This window comes from Miniopterus schreibersii, assembly GCF_964146895.1.
Source record: "Miniopterus schreibersii genome assembly, chromosome: 7".
NCBI lineage: Eukaryota > Metazoa > Chordata > Mammalia > Chiroptera > Miniopteridae > Miniopterus > Miniopterus schreibersii.
In genome coordinates, this window is record NC_138108.1 from 49,095,675 (window position 1) to 49,115,880 (window position 20,206).

The 20,206-nt window shown below is 36.6% G+C and overlaps 1 protein-coding gene across 1 annotated transcript; it reads left to right on the plus strand.

Annotated features, from left to right (window-relative positions):
• Nucleotides 1-4,808: 4,808 nt before the first annotated feature.
• Nucleotides 4,809-10,100, plus strand: GCG (glucagon; the record flags this gene model as incomplete). Its single annotated transcript, XM_081142208.1, has 4 exons — nucleotides 4,809-4,900; nucleotides 6,370-6,531; nucleotides 8,234-8,371; nucleotides 9,953-10,100. The coding sequence occupies 4 exons, from the start codon at nucleotides 4,809-4,811 to the stop codon at nucleotides 10,098-10,100; spliced, it is 540 nt and encodes a 179-aa protein (XP_080998334.1).
• Nucleotides 10,101-20,206: the final 10,106 nt, after the last annotated feature.

Genomic DNA, 20,206 nt, shown 5'->3' on the forward strand with positions numbered 1-20,206 from the left:
TCAGGGTGAGGGGGAAGAGCAATTTAATCATATATTCAACTAATTCACACTTTCAAGCCATCAGTAAGTGTTCATGGAGATGTCCCTGAGTGTCACTGTTCTCTGCTCTTTCACCCCTCCTGCTGGTAGTGTCAAGAAGTAGTCCTCAGGTTAAAACAGTAGCAAGCACCAGGGAGGAAGTGGAGAAAGGAGATGGATATTTTATGCAACTGTGATTCACAAACATTAATATGCATACGAATTGCCTGGGAATAGGTAAAAAATTGGGAAGCTGAGGCACACAGAGATATGTGACTGGACCACAGTCAGGCAATGTGTTGACATCAGCCAGACTGGTAAAATGCAGGTTCTCATTCAGAAAGTCTGGGCTTGGGCCCCAGAGTCTGCATTTTGATTCTGGCTCATAGACCACTCTTTGAATAGCACCACCTTCTAGCATCAGTCATCACCAGCACAAAAACCCCTTCCTGAGGTTTCCAAATTTCATGTAGAATTGATCTCTATGACACTTAAGTAGTTGCATACCCAACAATGGGTCCAATCCACAACTGAAGAATTTAAGTTCATTAGGAATGTTTCCCCAGTTGTATCAATGACTTACTTCTGTACAGGTCATCAGCTTCATCATGCTGCTGATGGTATGAGGAGATTGAAACTTAGTTAGAAAATGTTCTGGTGATTTTGTCATATAGAATCAGATTTTTATTTTAGAAGAGTCAATTAAGCAACCCTCTTATTTTACAAATCGGGAAGCTGAGGCACACAGAGATATGTGACTGGACCACAGTCAGGCAACGTGTTGACATCAGCCAGACTAAAATCTAATTACACTTAACACTGTCCTGATGTTGTCAGTTCAGATCACTTCTTACTTTCTCCTTGTCTGAAATGATCAGATTAATATCTGCTAAGCCTACAGATCATTAAAGCCATAGGTGGCAGATGACAAAGCTCAGGAAACACATGTGACAGTGTGCATAATGCCTCATCATTTTCTAAGTTAGTGTCCAGCTCTCTTATCAGCACACTTAGCCTTTAAATACCCATTAGAAGAAAAAAGAAATACTAGACCCTGTCTTATTAGCATCACCTATCTTGGATGTTTAATCCTCATGTTGCTTTGTCCTTTGTCCTGACTCCAATTTATTGCAACAAAACACATCAGGTTCTAATTAATATTCTTTAAACATGCCCACCAAAAAAATCAAATATTATTCCCCCATAGTGGGGATGAGAAGATTACTAAGCATGTTTTAAGTGGATGATTTATTATTTGGGTAGATAAAAGGATTAATTGATTATTCTATTCATATAAATGCATCACAACTATACGGCAAAACGGAAAGATTTGTAAGACCCTCGCATGAGGTCACCCTCAAAGTGGCATTAGCCACGAACTAAGTAATTTCACATCCTGAGCATTAAAATTCACTTTAGAGTGCATCAGTGATTTTTATGCCTGACTGAGAGTGAAAGGTGAATTTCCAAACTGTCCTCTCCATTCCCAAGGAAAAAAAAAAAACAACGGTACGAAAGTAAATAAAGTTTCCTGGCCTCTGAGATCCCACCCAACATAAGCATAGAATGAGATGAGCAAAGTGAGTGGGTGAGTGAAATCGCTTGTAACAAAAGCCCATTATTTACAGATGAGAAATTTATATTGTCAGCGTAATATCTGCGCGGCTAACCAGCGCTGGGGAGGATATAAAGGCAGCGAGCGTCGGTGCAGAAGTACAGGGCTCAGGGCACAGCGCATCTCCAGCTCCAGAGAGGCCTGCTCTCTCCACCTGCTCTGCTCCACTCCCGTCGGAAGGTAAGATTCATATGGAGTGAGACTGTGTATCCTGTTTGGGGTACAGCTAAGTATTTTTAAGGGGAAGAAAGTATTATGAATTAAAGTGTTGTTCTTTCAACTTATAATTTATAGCTAATAATATACAGGGCAGAATTGAGATGAAAAAATATATAAAATGTATGTTATATAAAGGTCAACACAGTGAAACCGCAAAATGAGTCAGAGAAATAATTCAATGAAAAGATATAAAGTTGAAAGAAAAACAAAGATTCAAATCAGTGCACTTGTTACCAGCTTTAAGTGCTATGAAAACTGCACTTTTAAAATAAGGAGTAACATTTTAAAAAAATAAATATTTTCCTTGGATTTGATCAATGTGTATATTACTTTGAACAGAAGGCGCCTTTGAAATCCATTAGACAGGCTATAATAGCAATTGCTCCTTACCAATGAAAACATAGTTTTCCAAAAGAGCAGGATCAACATCATCTTTCAAATATTCAAATTTCTGATAAGTCTATCAAAAAATCAAAGTCCATGAAATCAGCTCTTTGTAAATAAGACAGCACATTTGGAGCAGCGAACAAATATCGATTATTGGGAATTCTTTGACTGGAGCTGAGTAAAACCACAGATTAATAGTTATCTACTATGTATTGAGGGCCAATAGCAATAAATAAAATATCTAAAATGTCCACATTCTGAAATGAAATTTTCGTAAATCTCTTTAGAAACAAAATCAGATGTTGCTTCTAAAGTACCTATTTAAGCTCTTGAGGACAGAGAATGATTTTACAAAGATCCTCAATGAGGTGTATGATTAAATGGTGCGTTTTCCCACCCATGCCAAGGACCTATGAAAGCAAATGAGCTGACCAGTTTAAAAGCATTTACTTGGCCTACACCACCAATACATTTAGGGATATTATATAATGTCACTGTGCCTATGTCTAATATTAATCCTTCTAAAAGACTTCCTACACAGGGAATACTATTGTTACCGTATTTTCCCTTTAAATTGAGTAGAAAGGTGTGGTTTTTACAAAACTACACATTCTCTCCTTAGGCTACCTAAAGGGGGCGGGGGGGGGGGGGGAGGGAGTAACTAAAAAATTCTCCTCTTATTGAGGAAGATTTTGAAACTAAAATAACATAAACATTTGCTTTCTGGGTAGTGGTGTTCAAACAATTAAACTTATTCTTAAAAATGTTCACAATTCTGTAACTTTTACAAATGAATAAGTGAGATTAAAAAATCAGTTTCTCTTTCAGTAGAACTCATTTCACTGCCTATAGGGGACTTTGAACATCCCTTCTGCATGTCTGTTTTCTCTTCCATCAGTTCCCACAGCAGCAGAAGAGCATGCTTTAAATCTGCCTCTGTCGAATATAATAGAAGATTTTGTAAAACCTTAAGGGACTTTGCATAGAAGGAATTATGTAGGACTAAATTGACTTTGCAACAGTGGTCAATTCTAAAAAGAAATGTTTGCTTTCAGTTTTTTAAATTTCTAAGGTATGGATTTATAACTGAGACATACAATCAGAAGACATTACCTACATATAATGGCAAAGTTTCCAAAGTTTGACTACTACGTAAACCAAAATAGAGCAAAAAATGCCAAATTAGTAATTGAATGCTGAGAGATGAGGAAGGGTGAATATGTATTCCTATTGTGTTGCTTTGTCTAAATGACCATTTATTCTAAAGAGACTTAATATTTCAAAGAAAAGAAAAAAATCACTGCTGGTGTTCAGTCTCCAAGTTTTAGTGCCAGAGATAGACAGTAAATATGGCCAGGATGTTAAAGAAAAGATTGATAGTTTGAAATGATAATATTTGTAAAATCCTTATTTCAAACCAAATGCCATTTGCTAAAAATACTCATTGAAACTATTTACGGGTAAACATAATCAAACTTGGATTGAAATCCCCACTTTTCAAAGAAAGCCTGGTCAGGCTTGAGTAGCAGAGAGAAGTCCAAGACAAATGTTGTACTTGAGGATTCTATTCAGAAAATAGAGGAGCTTGCCCTGTGGGGGCATTCTGCCCCAGATTCATGTTAGTCCCCACCCTGCCCACTGCGTCATAGTGCCCTGGGCGTCCCGTGGCTTCACAGGGCACCTGCTTACGGTTCAAGGACACGCAGCCAGGTGTATCCTACAGCCAGGCCTAGGGTGTCACAAGCAATGAATGACGTGTCCTGGACTAAGTCCAATTATAAAACAACCTGGGGACTTCGAAGACTTCAGAAGCAGGCATTCATTTTCATTATGACAGTGATCTCTTGAGTTTCTTAGTTGTGATTGTTCAAGTTGCCAGAAGCATTAGTTCTTGTTGCAAATTGCTTGTCTTTAAAATGATTTTTTTTTCCTTTAATTTAGAACAGGTCAAAGCACCCTAAAATACCTCAAATCTGTTGGCCGCTTTATAATTACAAAGTCTAGACCAAGTTACACTATTTAAAATATAAATGAATAATACATCTGAACCGACAGCTGGTATGCCAAGTTGTAGCCCGAGGCTGCTTTAAGATGGTTGAAACGCAGTATAATGTAAATGCTTGGAAGTGAAGGGCTATTAATTGAAAGCCAGACTGATAGTGAAGGGGGTGCATTATGGATAAGGTGGCATTCAGGCTAACCATATGTAGCATAACATCTACAATGGGTATTTTAAATGTTTATCATGGACATTTTTAATTCCATGCCTGGAAATGAGCCTTCTAATTATTAACAGAAGTGTCCTACATTAATGAAAAAGCTTAATGGTGGTACACGTTTTTGGTATTCTTTTTTTTTTCCACCAAAAAAAATATGGGGGAAAATATAATCTACTATTTAAAACTAAGCTAGAAATATACTCAGAATACAATTGATGACTAGCTTTTTCTTTTTATTTATAATATTTACTTAGTCAAAATCCAACTCATCGAGCCTGTCATGTTTAAATATGGTTGTCTGTCTCCCTCCCCCACCTCTCCTTGACTCCGGGTTCCAACAGGCAGCAAAAATGAGAAGCATTTACTTAGTGGCTGGATTATTGGTAATGCTGGTACAAGGCAGCTGGCAACGTTCCCTCCAGGACACAGAGGAGAAAGCCAGGTATTAAATCTTTACACTTGAATTATCATAGCACTATGGTTATAATACAGCCTGTGAAAACTATGATTGGTGAGCAGGTCTCAGTAATTTAGAATAAATACTCTGCACAATTTTTCAAAAGTTTAAAATATCATTGTGATAAAGTTGTTTCTGGAATACAGTTTAGAGTATGTTGTTTCACAACTAAAGGAGTAGGCAATGTTGAAAAATGTGTTACATGGGAAATTATAGCTCGTTGAAATCTTCAGCTGATCCTATCTATCCATTCATTACTCACACACTGCATAGTAGATTATTTTAATTATTCACACCAACTTTTTCTTTTTTAATTCCTTTTAAAAAATAACACTGTTTCTTACTAATTGTAAAAGTCATACATGTTCATGATACAAAATATGCAAAAAATGCTATGTATGTACTGTATATAGAATATATCTCAGATCATTATACAGCTTCGTATTATGACTTTTATCTTAGCATGTATTGTTAGCTTTTTCTTATAGCATTACAAATATCTATTAAATGTGTGATATTTAATGGTTGCATACTATTACCTCTCATAAATGTACAATATTTATTTAGCTATTCCTCTTCTATTGAACATTTTAGTTCTTTAAATTTTCCCACGAAGAATGCTGCAAATAACTTTTCTCCCTACATTTTTTACTATTTTCTGAGGCTAGATTTCTGGTACTAAAATTACTGTGTCAAAGGGTTTGAATAAGTTTAAATCTTTTATAATATCTTGCCAACTTGCTTTCCAGAAAAGTTATACACATGCACGATCCCATCAGCATTATAGAAATACTCCTCTCATAATATCCTCCCTCGTATTTAATCTTTGCTATTTTGACAGGTGAGAATAGTATCTCAGTTCTATTTCTGAGTATTAATCACATTGAATATTTCCCTATATTTGCCATGCCAATCAACTGTTGGTTGCTGGCGTATGGATTATCCACTATGCAGTTTGAAATTAGCAAGTGGGCTTTTTCTTACCATTCTTTGAATTTTTAATTGTCTTTCTCTTTCATCATTAGCTATCATACAACCAGGTAATGGAGCTACTTTTTTATATTAACACATGCAAAACAAAATTCAGAACATAGATCAGCTGCACAAATGATTTGTGATTCTTCACTCCTTTAAAATAGTCAAGTCATTGCTCTCTTCTATCATTATTAGCATAATCATAAGTATATAAATTAGTTTTAAAAAGATTTATTTAATCTTTTTTCAGTAAAGAAGAAGCCAATTAAAACACCTGTTACTAGGATTCAGAACCAGAGTATATTTTACTCTAATAAAACTGTGAGATTCCCATGGCAAACAAGGTTTCTCTGATCCAACTGAAATGCTCAAGGCACCTGCCTTCCAGTTTCCTGTGGTCTTGTGTTTTGTGGAGATGCTCCTCGAGTGAGTCTTCTCTTGAGGAGAAATTTAGTTGCACCAAACATTGTTCTTCACAGCTCATTCCCAGCTCCCCAGACAGACCCGCTCAATAATCCGGATCAGATGAATGAAGACAAGCGCCATTCCCAGGGCACGTTCACCAGTGACTACAGCAAGTACCTGGACTCCAGGCGTGCCCAGGATTTTGTGCAGTGGTTGATGAACACCAAGAGGAACAAGTGAGAGTCTAAACATAGTTCAAAATGTGCACACAAATATATTACTTAAATATGTCCAAAATTTCTCCTGACTTTCTTACATCATCATGCTCATCAAATGGTGCCTATAAGCTTTTTCAGTTTTGATGAATTTCAAGGCTGGTGATGCTATCCTTTGTATTATGCTTCTGAATGTCCCACCTCTCACCCCACCAAATGCCTAACCCCACCCCCAACATCTAATGGAACCTAGACTTTAAATTATTTTCCCAACTGTGGTCTTAGCAACATTTATTCTCTTGCCCATTTTTTATTAAAATTGAAAGCTGGCTTTTGTAGGCCTGCAAAGTTAGGAATCTAATCTCTGACCAAAAGATAAGGGAAAATTCAACATTCCTCTGTAGGGTTCAAACTCATGACTGTGATCACATTTAAAGTAACCCCTAGCCAAGTTAATCATGGTAAGGAATGGAAACAGATGCAGTCTTTTTCTTGTAGAATACAATCCAAGATACACATTTAAAATTATAGCCTAGCTCTACCGCATAAAGAGAGAAGAAGGAAAATAAGAACACAGGCCTACTGTAAGGCATACATTTTAATGTTGGATTTTTGTTGACAGTGTTGGGTTTTATGATGCATGTAGGCTACTGAAGGAAATCTTCCACAAGGGTTTCACAGGGATGGTGGAATTTCACAATTTCTTTGGAGGGTGGCCCACGGGGGAAGAGAGTTATGCATACAAAGTAGCTGAAGGAATCCAAAATTCAGGATAAGGGCATAGATTTGTCTGGATAAAATGGAGAGAGAGAGAGAGAGAAAGACAAACAGAGAGAGAGAGAGAGGGAGGGAGGGAGAGAGAATATGGGTCAGTAGGAAGAACTGGAGAGACAGGTGGTTTACCAAAAGTTCTTAAAGTGGAGGGCAAGACAGGAAAGATGGTGGTCATGGTCAGAGCAAAGACACTGTTAGAGACTACAGATATGGCCATTGGTGAAATATGAGAAATCACAAATTTGATAAAAATGAAAACAACTGTTCTCATTTCTAGAAAGAGAATGCCACAATTTAGTAAACTAACATAAAACAATTCTTGCTCTCAGGCGATTTCTGTTGTGTGTTTACGATAAAACTTTCCAGGGGTAATAGATGCAGGAGAGACTGCGGGCAGCTGGTCAACCACCTTCACAGAACACTGCACCCACTTGCAGATGACATGGAGTCATCATCTTAGCTTTCCTCACTGCTGTCCCATCACACGTTTCCTTTCATTCATTATCATGTGATCCTTTTGATGATATTTTGAGATGGTCCTTCATTTTCCCTTGACTCATTTAACTATCTCTGATCCCATATGTACTAATAACAAACAGCTGCCTTGTCTGCGAGCAGCACAGCACATTGGAGAGTCCATGTACACTGGACTGAAGTAAATGCAGCACTAATAATCAATAGCACAGATAGGCAGGAGAGGTGAAAGTGAGTGTGCTGAGTGGAATGGGGGAGCATTAGCCCCCTTTAATAGTTACCACCCCTCTCCCATCAACCTTTAATTCAGATAATTAATGTAGTTTCAAGATGAGTCCCCTAGCTACCCTCATCTCCCAAATCTCCCTAAGCCCCTTGTACATAGAATCCTCAACCTCAAGCTGCCACTACTTATAGGTGAGAACCATATTGCTAAAGAGACAGATCTTCAATTTAACTTTCACATTTCTTTCAGGAATAACATTGCCAAACGTCAGGATAAATTTGAGAGACATGCTGAAGGGACCTTTACCAGTGATGTAAGTTCTTATTTGGAAGGCCAAGCTGCCAAGGAATTCATTGCTTGGCTGGTGAAAGGCCGAGGAAGGCGAGAGTAAGTCTGTACACTCTTATTTAACTTTGTGTGTGTGCATGTGTGTGTGATGCTGAAAAGTTAGACTACAGTTATCTATATGTAGATTTAAATTAGAGAAGCAATTAGTATAATCTCACAAAGTAAGGAAATAACTCCTATAGGTGGGACACAGTCTATAAGAATCTAATCTCTTTTATCTGTAGTAGCAAGTATTAATAATAGAGTCAAGCAGGGGACATTTCTATCCCAAGTTAGAGCTGTGTTATAATTAGGCTATTAATTTGTCTCTCTAAGACACTTGAGAATAGGGTGCTTTTGAGAACTATACCAGGACCATGAGCTTAAACTAGAAAAACAGGATAAGAAAAAAAGAAATAATGCTGAAGACTTATAGTTTGACTTTAAATATTTACATATGGGATTGACATATATTTGTGTTACTAAGTATTTAGGTAAAAATCTGATGAAGATGGAAAGGTACTAAACTTAAGATGTTTAATGAAATGACACCCAAAATAGAGATATGTGCAAACACCCATATATTTAACAACATACCCATTTTTTATGGGACTGTCATATAAATAACCACTAAATTATCACCATTGAAAACAAGGCTAGGACTTTTAGGTACCCTCTTGGATCTTACCACAACCAAACAGACCCCTGAACCATCTCATTTTCTCCTGACCATTTTGATTTACATTTGAATTATGAGAAGCAGGAAATTCATGTTCAACTCAATTTTTCAGTGAGATTTAAAACAAACTTACTGAGACTTAAAGAAATCTTGAGATAAAAGGGGACTGGTATTGTCACTGATTTTTCTTTTTTCTTTTTTTCAAATATACCTTTATTGATTTCAGAGAGAGGAAAGGACAGGGATAGAGAGATAAAAACAATGATGAGAGAGTCATTGATCGGTTGCCTCCTGCATGCCCCCAACTGGGGATCAAGCCCGCAACCCGGGTATGTGCCCTGACCAGGAATCGAACCCCGATCGCCTGGATCCTGGGTCGACGCTCAACCGCTGAACCACGCCCGGCCGGGCGCCACTGATTTTTTTTAAACATTAATGATCCAATTTACAAAATCAATGGTAAAATAGTAACTTACACTTAAGGATATTTTATATTATTTTAAAGGGATACCAAAAATTCTGCTAATTAACTTGATCAAAGAGAAAATCTAATATAGATTAAGTTTTAACCCCTTAAACTGCACTTTGCAAGACTGTTCTGATAATCACTAGTTTTACAGCATATCATATATTTTTCTGAATTATAAACAAATTAATGGTCTCAATAATAACTTCTGTGTTGCCAATATACTAAAAATCTTTGAAGCAGCTGGGACATTGAAAAAGGCATGGAATTATGCAGACTTAGTTTCCCATCCCAGCTCTGCTCTTTCCTGCCTCCAGAATTCCCACTCAGACATGCACCAGTTCATGCAGGTTTCCAGGCAGCTCTCATAGCAGGCCCTCTGTAAATAGAAACTTACTGTTTTCTCAATGGCCCTCACAGGTTACCAGTGATAGGCAATCAGTAAGCATTTATTTAAAGCATTAACCAAATACTGATTTTCTCCCCCTTCCCTCAGTTTCCCAGATGAAGTCACCATCGTTGAAGAACTCCGCCGCAGACACGCCGACGGCTCTTTCTCTGATGAGATGAACACAGTTCTTGATAATCTTGCCACCCGGGACTTTATAAACTGGTTGATTCAAACCAAAATTACTGACAGGTGATTGTATTTTAGCTGGTTCTGAAAATCATCAAAACTTTCATAAATACTATCATACTGCTACAGGTTGTTCCCTATGTGGGGAAGAGAGTCTTTACTCTCTTGGCATATAAGCAAAATTATGAATCGTTTAAGAGCACATTATTATATTTGTTTTAGATCATTATGCTCTTATCCATTCACCCATTTACTCCAAAAACATTTCCTGAATGTCAATAAGGGACAGAGCATTAAAACATATATAAAACATGGAGAGATGTTAAGTCATTCACATGTTAATGTCATATTACAATTGCTGTGTATGTTGAAATTTTAACACAAAATGAAATAACAATATATTTGGAATTTTATACTTAATGTAATCAGTATATTAATAAAAAATCTAAACACCAAAATTAACCACTTATCTTGATGAGTTGTAATTGCCTTTTATAATTATTTATACACTTTATATTTCTCGATGGGAGAACTTTAGGATAAGTCATCTTTGAATGATGATTTATCTTAAAATTCCAAAGACTAAGGGATTTGTAAGATAAAAAGGTTAATAAACAATTTTTATCTTAATAAATGTTTAAAATATTTCCTGGATAATTTAACCACGTCATCTGAGTATTACAGCTTTGTTACATCACTGTCTTTTGTGTGTTTTTTCTTTAGGAAGTAAGTATGTCACTATTCAAGATCATCTTCACAACGTCACCTGCCAGCCACGTGGGATGTTTGAAATGTTAAGTTCTGTAAATTTAAGAGGTGTATTCTGAAGCCATATTGCTTTGCATGCCAATGAATAGATTATCTTTTAAAGTTGTGTTGCCAAAAGATTATAAATGGAATAAACCATTGTCAAAATATTGCTAAAATGTCAGCTTTAAAATAGAAAAGTGCAAAATCTCTTTTTTTCTTATTTTGGATGAAGTACCCTAACCCGCTTACAGTTAGCAAAGAAATTGTTTTTTATGATATAATTTGTACATATAAATTATTCCGATCACAACATACGTGCATTATAATAAGGGTGGGGCTGGTAGCCACAGTGGTGAAACTGGAAACAAGATCTTTCTTCTTGAAACTTTTGTCATAATAATGTTCATCTTTCAATATATCAAAGACAGACTTAAATAAACTCTTCAAGCTTCTTTGCCAGTGTCTGTTTTCTCTCTTCGCAGTGCCCCTACTCCTTCCAAACACTTCTTCTTCCTGAGCCTGAAGCCCACAACCCAAATCTGGGGCCCAGGCATGGCTTCATGTTGTGAATGGCTCCATGCTACCATTTGAAGCCAACATTGAAAACTCCTGGTATTTTATAGAAATGTATAGATTTCTGGCTTCTCTTGAAAGATTAGGACATCAGGCAATATTAAACCCACAGAACAAATCTCTTCTGGAGCTGAATATCAGCTGCCTCCTTTTAGAGAGTCACAGGTCACTATTGTGCCCCTTACACACACACACACGTGTTGACCCACCCACACTCACACCATGCACACCTGTAGGCACTTTCTCCTTGCCCACTTTGTTTATTTATACATCTCACTTGCCTGGCACCTGCAGACAGTGTCATGCCCTGTACCCTTATCTCCCCACCCTGCAAAGTCCAGTATCTTCTGTCAGTCTGGTGCCGATTGCCATGCCAGAGATTTTTGTTTTTATATACAGCATTGCCAACTCCCTTCCTCTCTTTTTTTTTTTTTTTTATTAAAATACAATAAACATATAACATTGTGTAAGTTTAAGTTGTAGAAGGAGCCAATTTGATACATTTATTGATCGCAATATGATTACCACCTTAGTTTCAGCTAACCTATCAAGTCATATAACTATTACTTCTTTGGGAGGATGAGAACATTTAGATCTAGTCTTTTAGCAAATGTTAAGTATATAATACAGTTTTGTGAATGTTTATCACTGTGCTGTGCATTAGATGCCAGGCTTTACTTATCTTCTAGTTGCAAGCTTGTGCCCTTGACAACATCTCCCCAGTTCCCCCACCCCTGGGCCCTGATAACCACCATTCTATTCCCTGTTTCTATGAGTTTGGCTTTTTTAGATTTCACACATGAGTGATATCATTCAACAGTTCTTATTCTCTGCCTGGCTATTCTCACTAAGTACAATACCCTCAGAGTTCATTCACATTTTTACCAAATGGCAGAATTTCCTTCTTTCTCATGGCCAACAGAGCAAACAGACAGAAAAAGCAGTAAGAACTGATGAACCCAACAAAATAAACTTAACATTCATAGTACATTACACCTAATAATAATAAAATTTAATATTCTAAGTACACATAGAATATTTACCAAGATTGGTTTTATGCTGGATCAAAAATGTTCAATAAATTTCAATGACGGAAATTATTCAGGGTATGCTCTCTGATCACAGTGGAATTAAGCTAAAAATCAAAAACAAAGAAATCACAAAAAATATAAAAAATAGTTTTGAATTCTATGATAACGAAGATATAATAAATACGAACTGGAAATACAACTGAAGCAGTGTTTAGAGGTAAAACATAGCTTTAAATGTATTTGTTAGTAAGGAAGAAAATAGAAAATAAATAGCTTAACTTTTACCTCAGAAAAACTGAAGAGAAAAAAAAGAACAACTCTCAAAAAGCTAAAAATGAAAAGAAAAAACATAGGAGAAAGTAATGAAATACAGAAGTTGGTTCTTTGACCAGGTTAATTAAATTAATAAGTCCTAGAAAGACTAGGTAAGAAAAAAAAAAGAGAAAAACTACCAATATCTATAATAAAAGGGGACAACTCTAAACATCTTACAGATAATAAAAGTAAAATAAGAATGTATTATATAAAACTATAGCCCAGCAGGGCATGACTCAGTGGTTAAGCATTGACCTAGGATCCAGGCGATAGGGGTTCAATTCCCGGTCAGGGAACATGCCCCGGTTGCGGGCTCGATCCCCAGTCGAGAGCGTGCAGGAGGCAGCCGATCAATGACTCTCTCATCAATAATGTTTCTCTCTCCCTCTCCCTCCCCCTTCCTCTCTCTGAAATCAGTAAAGATTTATTTAAAAGAAAACAGACTATATGCCTGATAAAGTTGACAATTAGATGAAATGGACAAATTCCTTAAAAAATATTACTAAAATAGACACAAATAATAGGAAAATCTTAATAGTACTCTGTGTATTATGAAAGTTGGATGTGTTATTTTGAAAAATTTTCCAGAAAGAACTTCAAGCCCAGATGGCTTACCAGGTGAATTCTTCTAAACATTTAAGGAAGAAAAGACACCAATATTACATAAACTCTTCAAAATAAGGAGAAAATTAGGAATATTTCCCAGCTCATTTTATGAGACCAGAATAATAGTGATACAAAAATCTGACAAAGATTTTACAGAAAAGGAAAATAAAAGAACAACCTGATTCATGAACAGAGGTGAAAAATCCTATACAAAACATCAATGATCAAATCTAGCAATATATAAGAAAAATATTACAGTACAAACAAGGTGCATTCTAAGAATTTCTGGGTGGTTTATCAATTTTTTTAAAAAATCAATGTAATTCACAACACTAACATAAATAAACAGGAGAAAATTCATATGATCTTTCTCAATAAATGTAGCAGACACACCTAATGCAAGACCCATTAACATTTTGTTAAGCTCTCAGAAAAAAAATAATAAAGTTGAAGTCTTTAACTACTTTGGGTAGAAATAACTAAATAATTTGTATTTATTATTTATTATAGGAATAATAAATTAAAATTACGATTTTATGAAAAGTAATAAAATAGAACACCACTAGCCAATCTAAGCAAAGAGTAAAAGTAGACAACACAGGGCTGGGCAAAAGTAGGCTTATAATTGTGAGTACACGAAACAGAATTTATGCTTGTATTATCATTTATTAATTATTGTATTATTTATTTGTATTACAACTGTAAGCCCACTTTTGCCCACCCCTGCTTATAAAATAAGTCAAACTGGGAAACAACCATTGAAATAAATGAAATTAAAACAAATTTGAAACTACTGGAAGTGCCAAACAAAAATATTTAAAAATCTAGGAGATAAGAATAAAGCTTTTTAAATATGATTTTTTAAAAAATATCACTTAAATAAACTGATTTCCATAGAATAAATGTTCAAAAGTATCAAAGAACTATTTCATAAAAAGATATGAGATCCAGATGGTTTTGCATGGAACTTCTATCAAACTTTCAGAGGGTAAGGGTAAAAAAGAGAAGAATGACTTGATTCTTTTAATAAAGTGAGTATAACATTGAAACATAAACTTGTTAAAGATAGAAGAAACAAAAAGAAAATTATGGGTTAATTTCACTTATAAATATTGATTTTAAAGTCCTAAAAAATAATCAGCAAATAGAATTCAAAAGCATATTAAAAATATTAATACACCATGACCAAATGTAATTTATTTCAAAATTGTCAAGGGTGCTTCATTATTAAGAAATCGATTGATGTAAATATGTGATATTAAGACATCTAATTTTTTTATTATAACCTCCACACATGCTGCATATATGTATATGTGTATATACACATATATAATTATATATAACACACACTTAATGCCATTGAGGCTCTGTGCCTTTAAGCAAAAAACATACAATAGCACCAATTTTACCATAGGTTAACTGATATAAACAAGAGTTAAATTCCTGTGTCAACTCATCCATGTTATAACAAAACAGCATTGAATGAAGCAACATTAATCAAGAACTTACTGTAAATGCTGGATGAGAAGGGGGTTTTAGAGGCTGGAGGGGAAACAGAAGGTTTAGTTTGGGACATAAAAAAGGACTATCCAGTTGGCTTCGATATCCATCCCTACCCCACAAGAACCCACTAAAGCTTGTCCCACAGAACAATGATGAAGATCAACTTTAGTGGATTAAGAAGAGACAAAAACAATGAGGGGTACAGATAACAAGCACAGACCAGACCACTGTGGCCTTCGTGGTCCTTTAAGTTTTTCCCAAGACAAGTGCCCCTACACATAAGGAGGGCCTAGGACAATGTGGTAGGAAGAGGGGTAGGACTTGACGCTGCATTTGCAAAATGTATTATATAAAATCGAGAGAACTTACTAACTGTTCAGATGGAAAAGAGGGAAGAAGAGGGCTGATTGGTAGAAGCCAGGGGTTTGTTGCTGGCTGATTTAATATGTGTCAGTTGATTTGTTCAGAGGAGATGCCTGGAGAACAAATTTGTATCTCCTCCTGGCCTTGAGTAGGCCACGTGAAACGCAGAGTTGGGAAAAGTGAGTATTCAAAATGAAATTGCACTCTCCACTCCTTCAAACAGAGAGAACTGAGAAGGCAGAGGGTAGCAAAGGAAAAGTAAAAATAGCATCAGTCCTTGCCTAAATGTCTAATTATGTAGGTAACAAAAATCAACTGAAGAATACTATAGTTTCAGAAAACTTCATGGGCAGAATATGAGTTTAAATCATAACTTTGCTGGATACTAATTCAAAAGTTTTACTCTTTAGAGATGACTTTTTTTCCCCAGGGAAATTATAGGTTCCTGCCAAGACAGAGAGAGTTTTTGCTTTTCCCTGGATATTTTTGAGTGATCCCTCTCACTTTTCCAACAATTGCAATTTCACTTTTGATGTTTGAAATAATTTCCATCTGACATCTGGAACAAATACATGACATTTCTAGGAAACTAGCTCTTTTTTCCCCCCAAGAAAGATACATTTATAGTAACACATTTTCCTTGAAAATTCATGGTGCTTCAGATTCTTAATATTATACCCCAGCTAGAGAAATTGAGCATAGAGCAGTGACAGATCAACGTAGAGTAGAGAGAAGATGGGCCTTATAATCAGGCTTGAATGTCAGCTTGTCAGTGACATTCACTTCAAGCCCCAGCAAAGTGGGGATAATAATTCCTACCTGATGGTTTTATTGTGACACTTAAGTAAGATAGCCCACTCTAAGCTCATCAGGCAGTACCTGGCACATAAAACCCTTTTAATAAATGAAATCCTCTATTACATACACTATTTCAAAACAATTGATAAAAAGTTAAGTTTATCAATAGTCTAGTAAAACCCCAATAGTTTTGTTGTGAATTAGGATGATGGGAATATAATACGAAGAAACCTTTATAAATCCAAAAATGACCTATTAAATAAAACCATGAAGTTCAAAACAAGTGCAGATATTTTCATGAATCAAGCTTTGTTCATTTCTTATCGCTGCTACAACAAATCACTATAAATTTATTGTTTAAAGCAACACACATTTATTACTTTACAGTTCTGCAGGTCAGAAGCTCAAAATGGGTTTCAAAAGGCTGAAATAAAAATGTGAGCAGGGCTACACTCCCTCCATGGGCCCTAGGGAAAAATCCATTCCCTTGCCTTTTCCAACCTCTTAGAGACTGCCTGCATTCCTTGGCTTATAGCCTCTTTTTCTATATTCAAAGTGTTTGTCTCCAATCTCTACTCCCATCATCATATCTCTTTTCTCTCTGACCCTAATCCTCCTATCTGTCTCTTCTAAGGACACATAACTGAGTAAAACTGGATAATCCAGGATAATCTCCCCCATCTCAAGATCGTTAAGTTAATCACATCTGCAAAGTCTTTCTCCCCCATATAAGTTAACATAATCACAAGTCTTGGGGTACAGATGTAAACATCTTTTGGGGGGTCTGAAATTCAATATAAATTACACACATATGACATGTAGAAAGTAGCAGTTTGAAGGTGAAATGCTTGAGATTTATTGTGGAACACAATTTATCCCAGAAACAAAAAAGGAAATGCTGTAATTTAAACAGCAAATATGATAGTGGGTAAGACAAGAAGAAATTGTTGCTATTTATTTACAGCTGATTAGGAATTAAGCAGAAATGCCATTACAAGTTTCATATAGTGAGCTATAGAATAGACTCTAAGGAGAAAATTTTTAAATTACAAAAATCCTTGTAGAGGGAAAAAATAAGTCTTCTGGAAAATAAAGAATTACAACTGTGTAGTTTGGGAGGGGGAGAGAAATGGCATAAATCTTAATGATTAATTGCAACAGTGTGGAGTGTGGGCCAGAGATAATTAGCAGGAAAGGTTGATCATATACTCACCATATTCACAGAGAGCTGGGGGAAAAAAGAGAAAATGGGCCAAACTGCAGTGAGAAGCTGGGCTTTTAAAAAAGGAAGTTCTTGACCACGAAGATCAAACTACCAAGGGAAGCTGTGTAATCTCCATCCTTAAAGAGCTTTAAAAATAGTATAAACAGCCATCTGCACAAGATGATTTATGCATTGACCTTCAGGAGGCGGGCCCAGATCATCTCATGAAGTCCCTTCCAAGTGTGGGATTCTATGATTTAATCAGTATGTGATTTTTCTCAGCTCCACATTTTGTGAGATAACCAGCAGATGGAAGCCACAAATTCCCCAACATCATACCAAAATCATGGTTCCTCACACTGGTAGGGACCGGTCAAGCTTGCCAAATTGGCATCAGTTGTAAAAATCATTGAAGGACCCACCTCAAACATTTATTTATCTCCTCATAGGTGTCTGGACCACCCATGTCCACAAAATACAGATAATCCTTATATTGACTCATGTGCCTTTAGCTTCGATTTAGCATAAGAGGAAGTTACATATGTTAGAATTATTTGTCTGGGTTTGAAATCTGAGGCAGCAGCTTTCAAAAACATTACTAGAGATTTACAGGCTCTTGTCCTGGTAGAAATGAGGCTGATTGGACACTTTTCTCTGAAAAGATTTGCAGTTCACTTGAGATTTAGTGTTTTTCACTTAAATAACAGATACAGTTCTCTGTGTGTATTTCTTTGTTCATTGACAAATATTTGAGTGCTGACTGTATTCTAGGTTGTGCACAAAGCATTGGCATGCAACAAGGAAGATCTCTATCCTTTCCTCATGGAGCTCAGGCTCCTGAGAGAGACAGACCATTTTGATACAGAGCAATAAAAGATATAATGGGGTCAGAGACCTAGAGCTAACATAGGTGGAACAACCAACCCAGCTTGAAGGCACCTAAGAGGATTTCTGGAGCAGGTGATGCCTAAGCTGGGATCTGAAGGATGTATAGAAATTGCTGGGGGAGGAGGGCCTTGCAAGAGTACTTCTCGGAGAGGAAACAGCCTGTCCGAGAGGCTGCTAGGATGCCAGGGTATGGCAAGTGAGAGCCTTTGGGTATGGCTCGAGCATGGAAAGTGGAGGAAGAGCGTGAAGGGTGCATGGGAGGAAGGAGAGAGCAAGGTAAAGTCAGCAGTGAGGCTTGGGAGCTCACGAGAAGCTTCCTAGGCCATGCTGAAGAATTTGGACTTGATGTGAAGGAAATGAGCAGCCATTGAAAGATATCGATCAGTTTTGTCTTTCAAAAGATGTATTAGTACACTTGAATTCAAGGGAAAAATACAGGGTGTCCCCCCCAAAATGTATACACACACTTTGAATAATTATAAAGGCAATGTTTATGAAAATACATTTTATTTTCAAAAATGAGCTACCAGCTGTTACAATGTGTATACATTTTTGGGGACATCCTGTGTATTTACATTTGCTTCAGCAAAGGAAGAGTTTATCAGAAGGATATCAGGACTGTTAGGAGTTCAACTAACTGAAGGTCAAAGATTAGCAAACGGAAAAATACTTGTCAGGAGCAACAGAGCTGGGGATGGGAGCCTGGGGGCTCTTCATTCCTTCCCCATTGCTGCCCCCCTGGGCTTTATTTCTTTCACTTGCTCTTTCTGTTTCTCCCATTCTATTCATGGTCACCAAAAGCTCCTGAATTTTAAGCTAACCCAGAGGTAGACTGGCCCGATTTTCTCAGTCCTAAATCCAAAACGCCAATGGCCGGGATTTCGAGGCCAGGCTTTAGTCTAGGAGCTCACCGCTGGGTTGAAGAGGAGCAGAGGTGCAGGACACCAGGGCACCTGTGCTTCGGCCACTTGCCCGGGAAGGAGGCTTATTCCCAGAAAGGAAGGGCTTCTTTGTGGATTCGCCCCTGTGTCCCTGCAGCCACCTAAATGGCTGATAGAAGCCTGGAGGCAGAGCGGTGCAGAGATGACTGCATGGGTGGAGCTTCTCTCTGGGGACAATGAGGGGGGCTGAAGCCTTCCCTAGGCCCAGGAACTATGCAGCCACACTAGCCTCGAGCCAGGGCAAGCTCTGGGCCTGCATCAGGCTCCACAGCCCTGAGGGCAGTTTCTGGGAATGTGCTTTCATTTAAACTCTAAGTACTGGCACATTCCACTCACACATGAATTTTCAGTCAGAATTCTTTTTACTTAAATTATTCTTTTATCTCGTGTTATTTTATAAAGTACGACAGGTTGGCATGTTTGTTTATGTGGATGTCTGCAACTGTAATTTCTTATTTTGTTACTTAGGCTCCCATTTATACAGGCTACCATTTATAATATTCCCTGAAACAGTAGAAGCATATTATTAGTATTAACAAAAGTTTCCTTAAATTAGTGCTGAAGTGTGAGGTATAAGTCTTTTTATTAATAATTTATGAATAATTTACCTCCCTGGAGGCTCCTTCCGTTTTAAATGTCTGCCAATAGATGCTGCATTAAGCAATCTCTATGCAGTTATCTATATAACCACTAGATGGCACCATGCATCTTTCCTTCTAATTTTATTTCAAACTAGCTTTTTAGCAACGGGATTTGCTTTTTTTGTTGTTTTTATTGTTTTACAAAAAGTTAATGGCATTTTTGCACCATTTATTGATTAGGCTTCAGTGTCACTACTTATTTGTGGTACTGCCTTTAATTGTGTACTAAATTTCTATATATGCTACACTGTTTTCAGGCAATTTTGTTATTTTATCTTTCAATCCAAAACCATGCTGTTTTAATTATCTTAGTTTTATAATACATTTTAATATTCACTATAATCATCCTCAATTATGTCTTCAATTTTAAAATCTTTCTTATCTGTTAATTTATCCACATAACCTAGGACTCATTTAAACATTTTTTTAAAAATCCACTGGCACTTTTATTGGACTTGCCTATAACTACAACAACATATTTATAAATTAATTTGGAAAGATGTTAAACTTTTGAAATATTTACTTCCCTCAGTAAAATAACTGCTTTTGAACCAGTGATG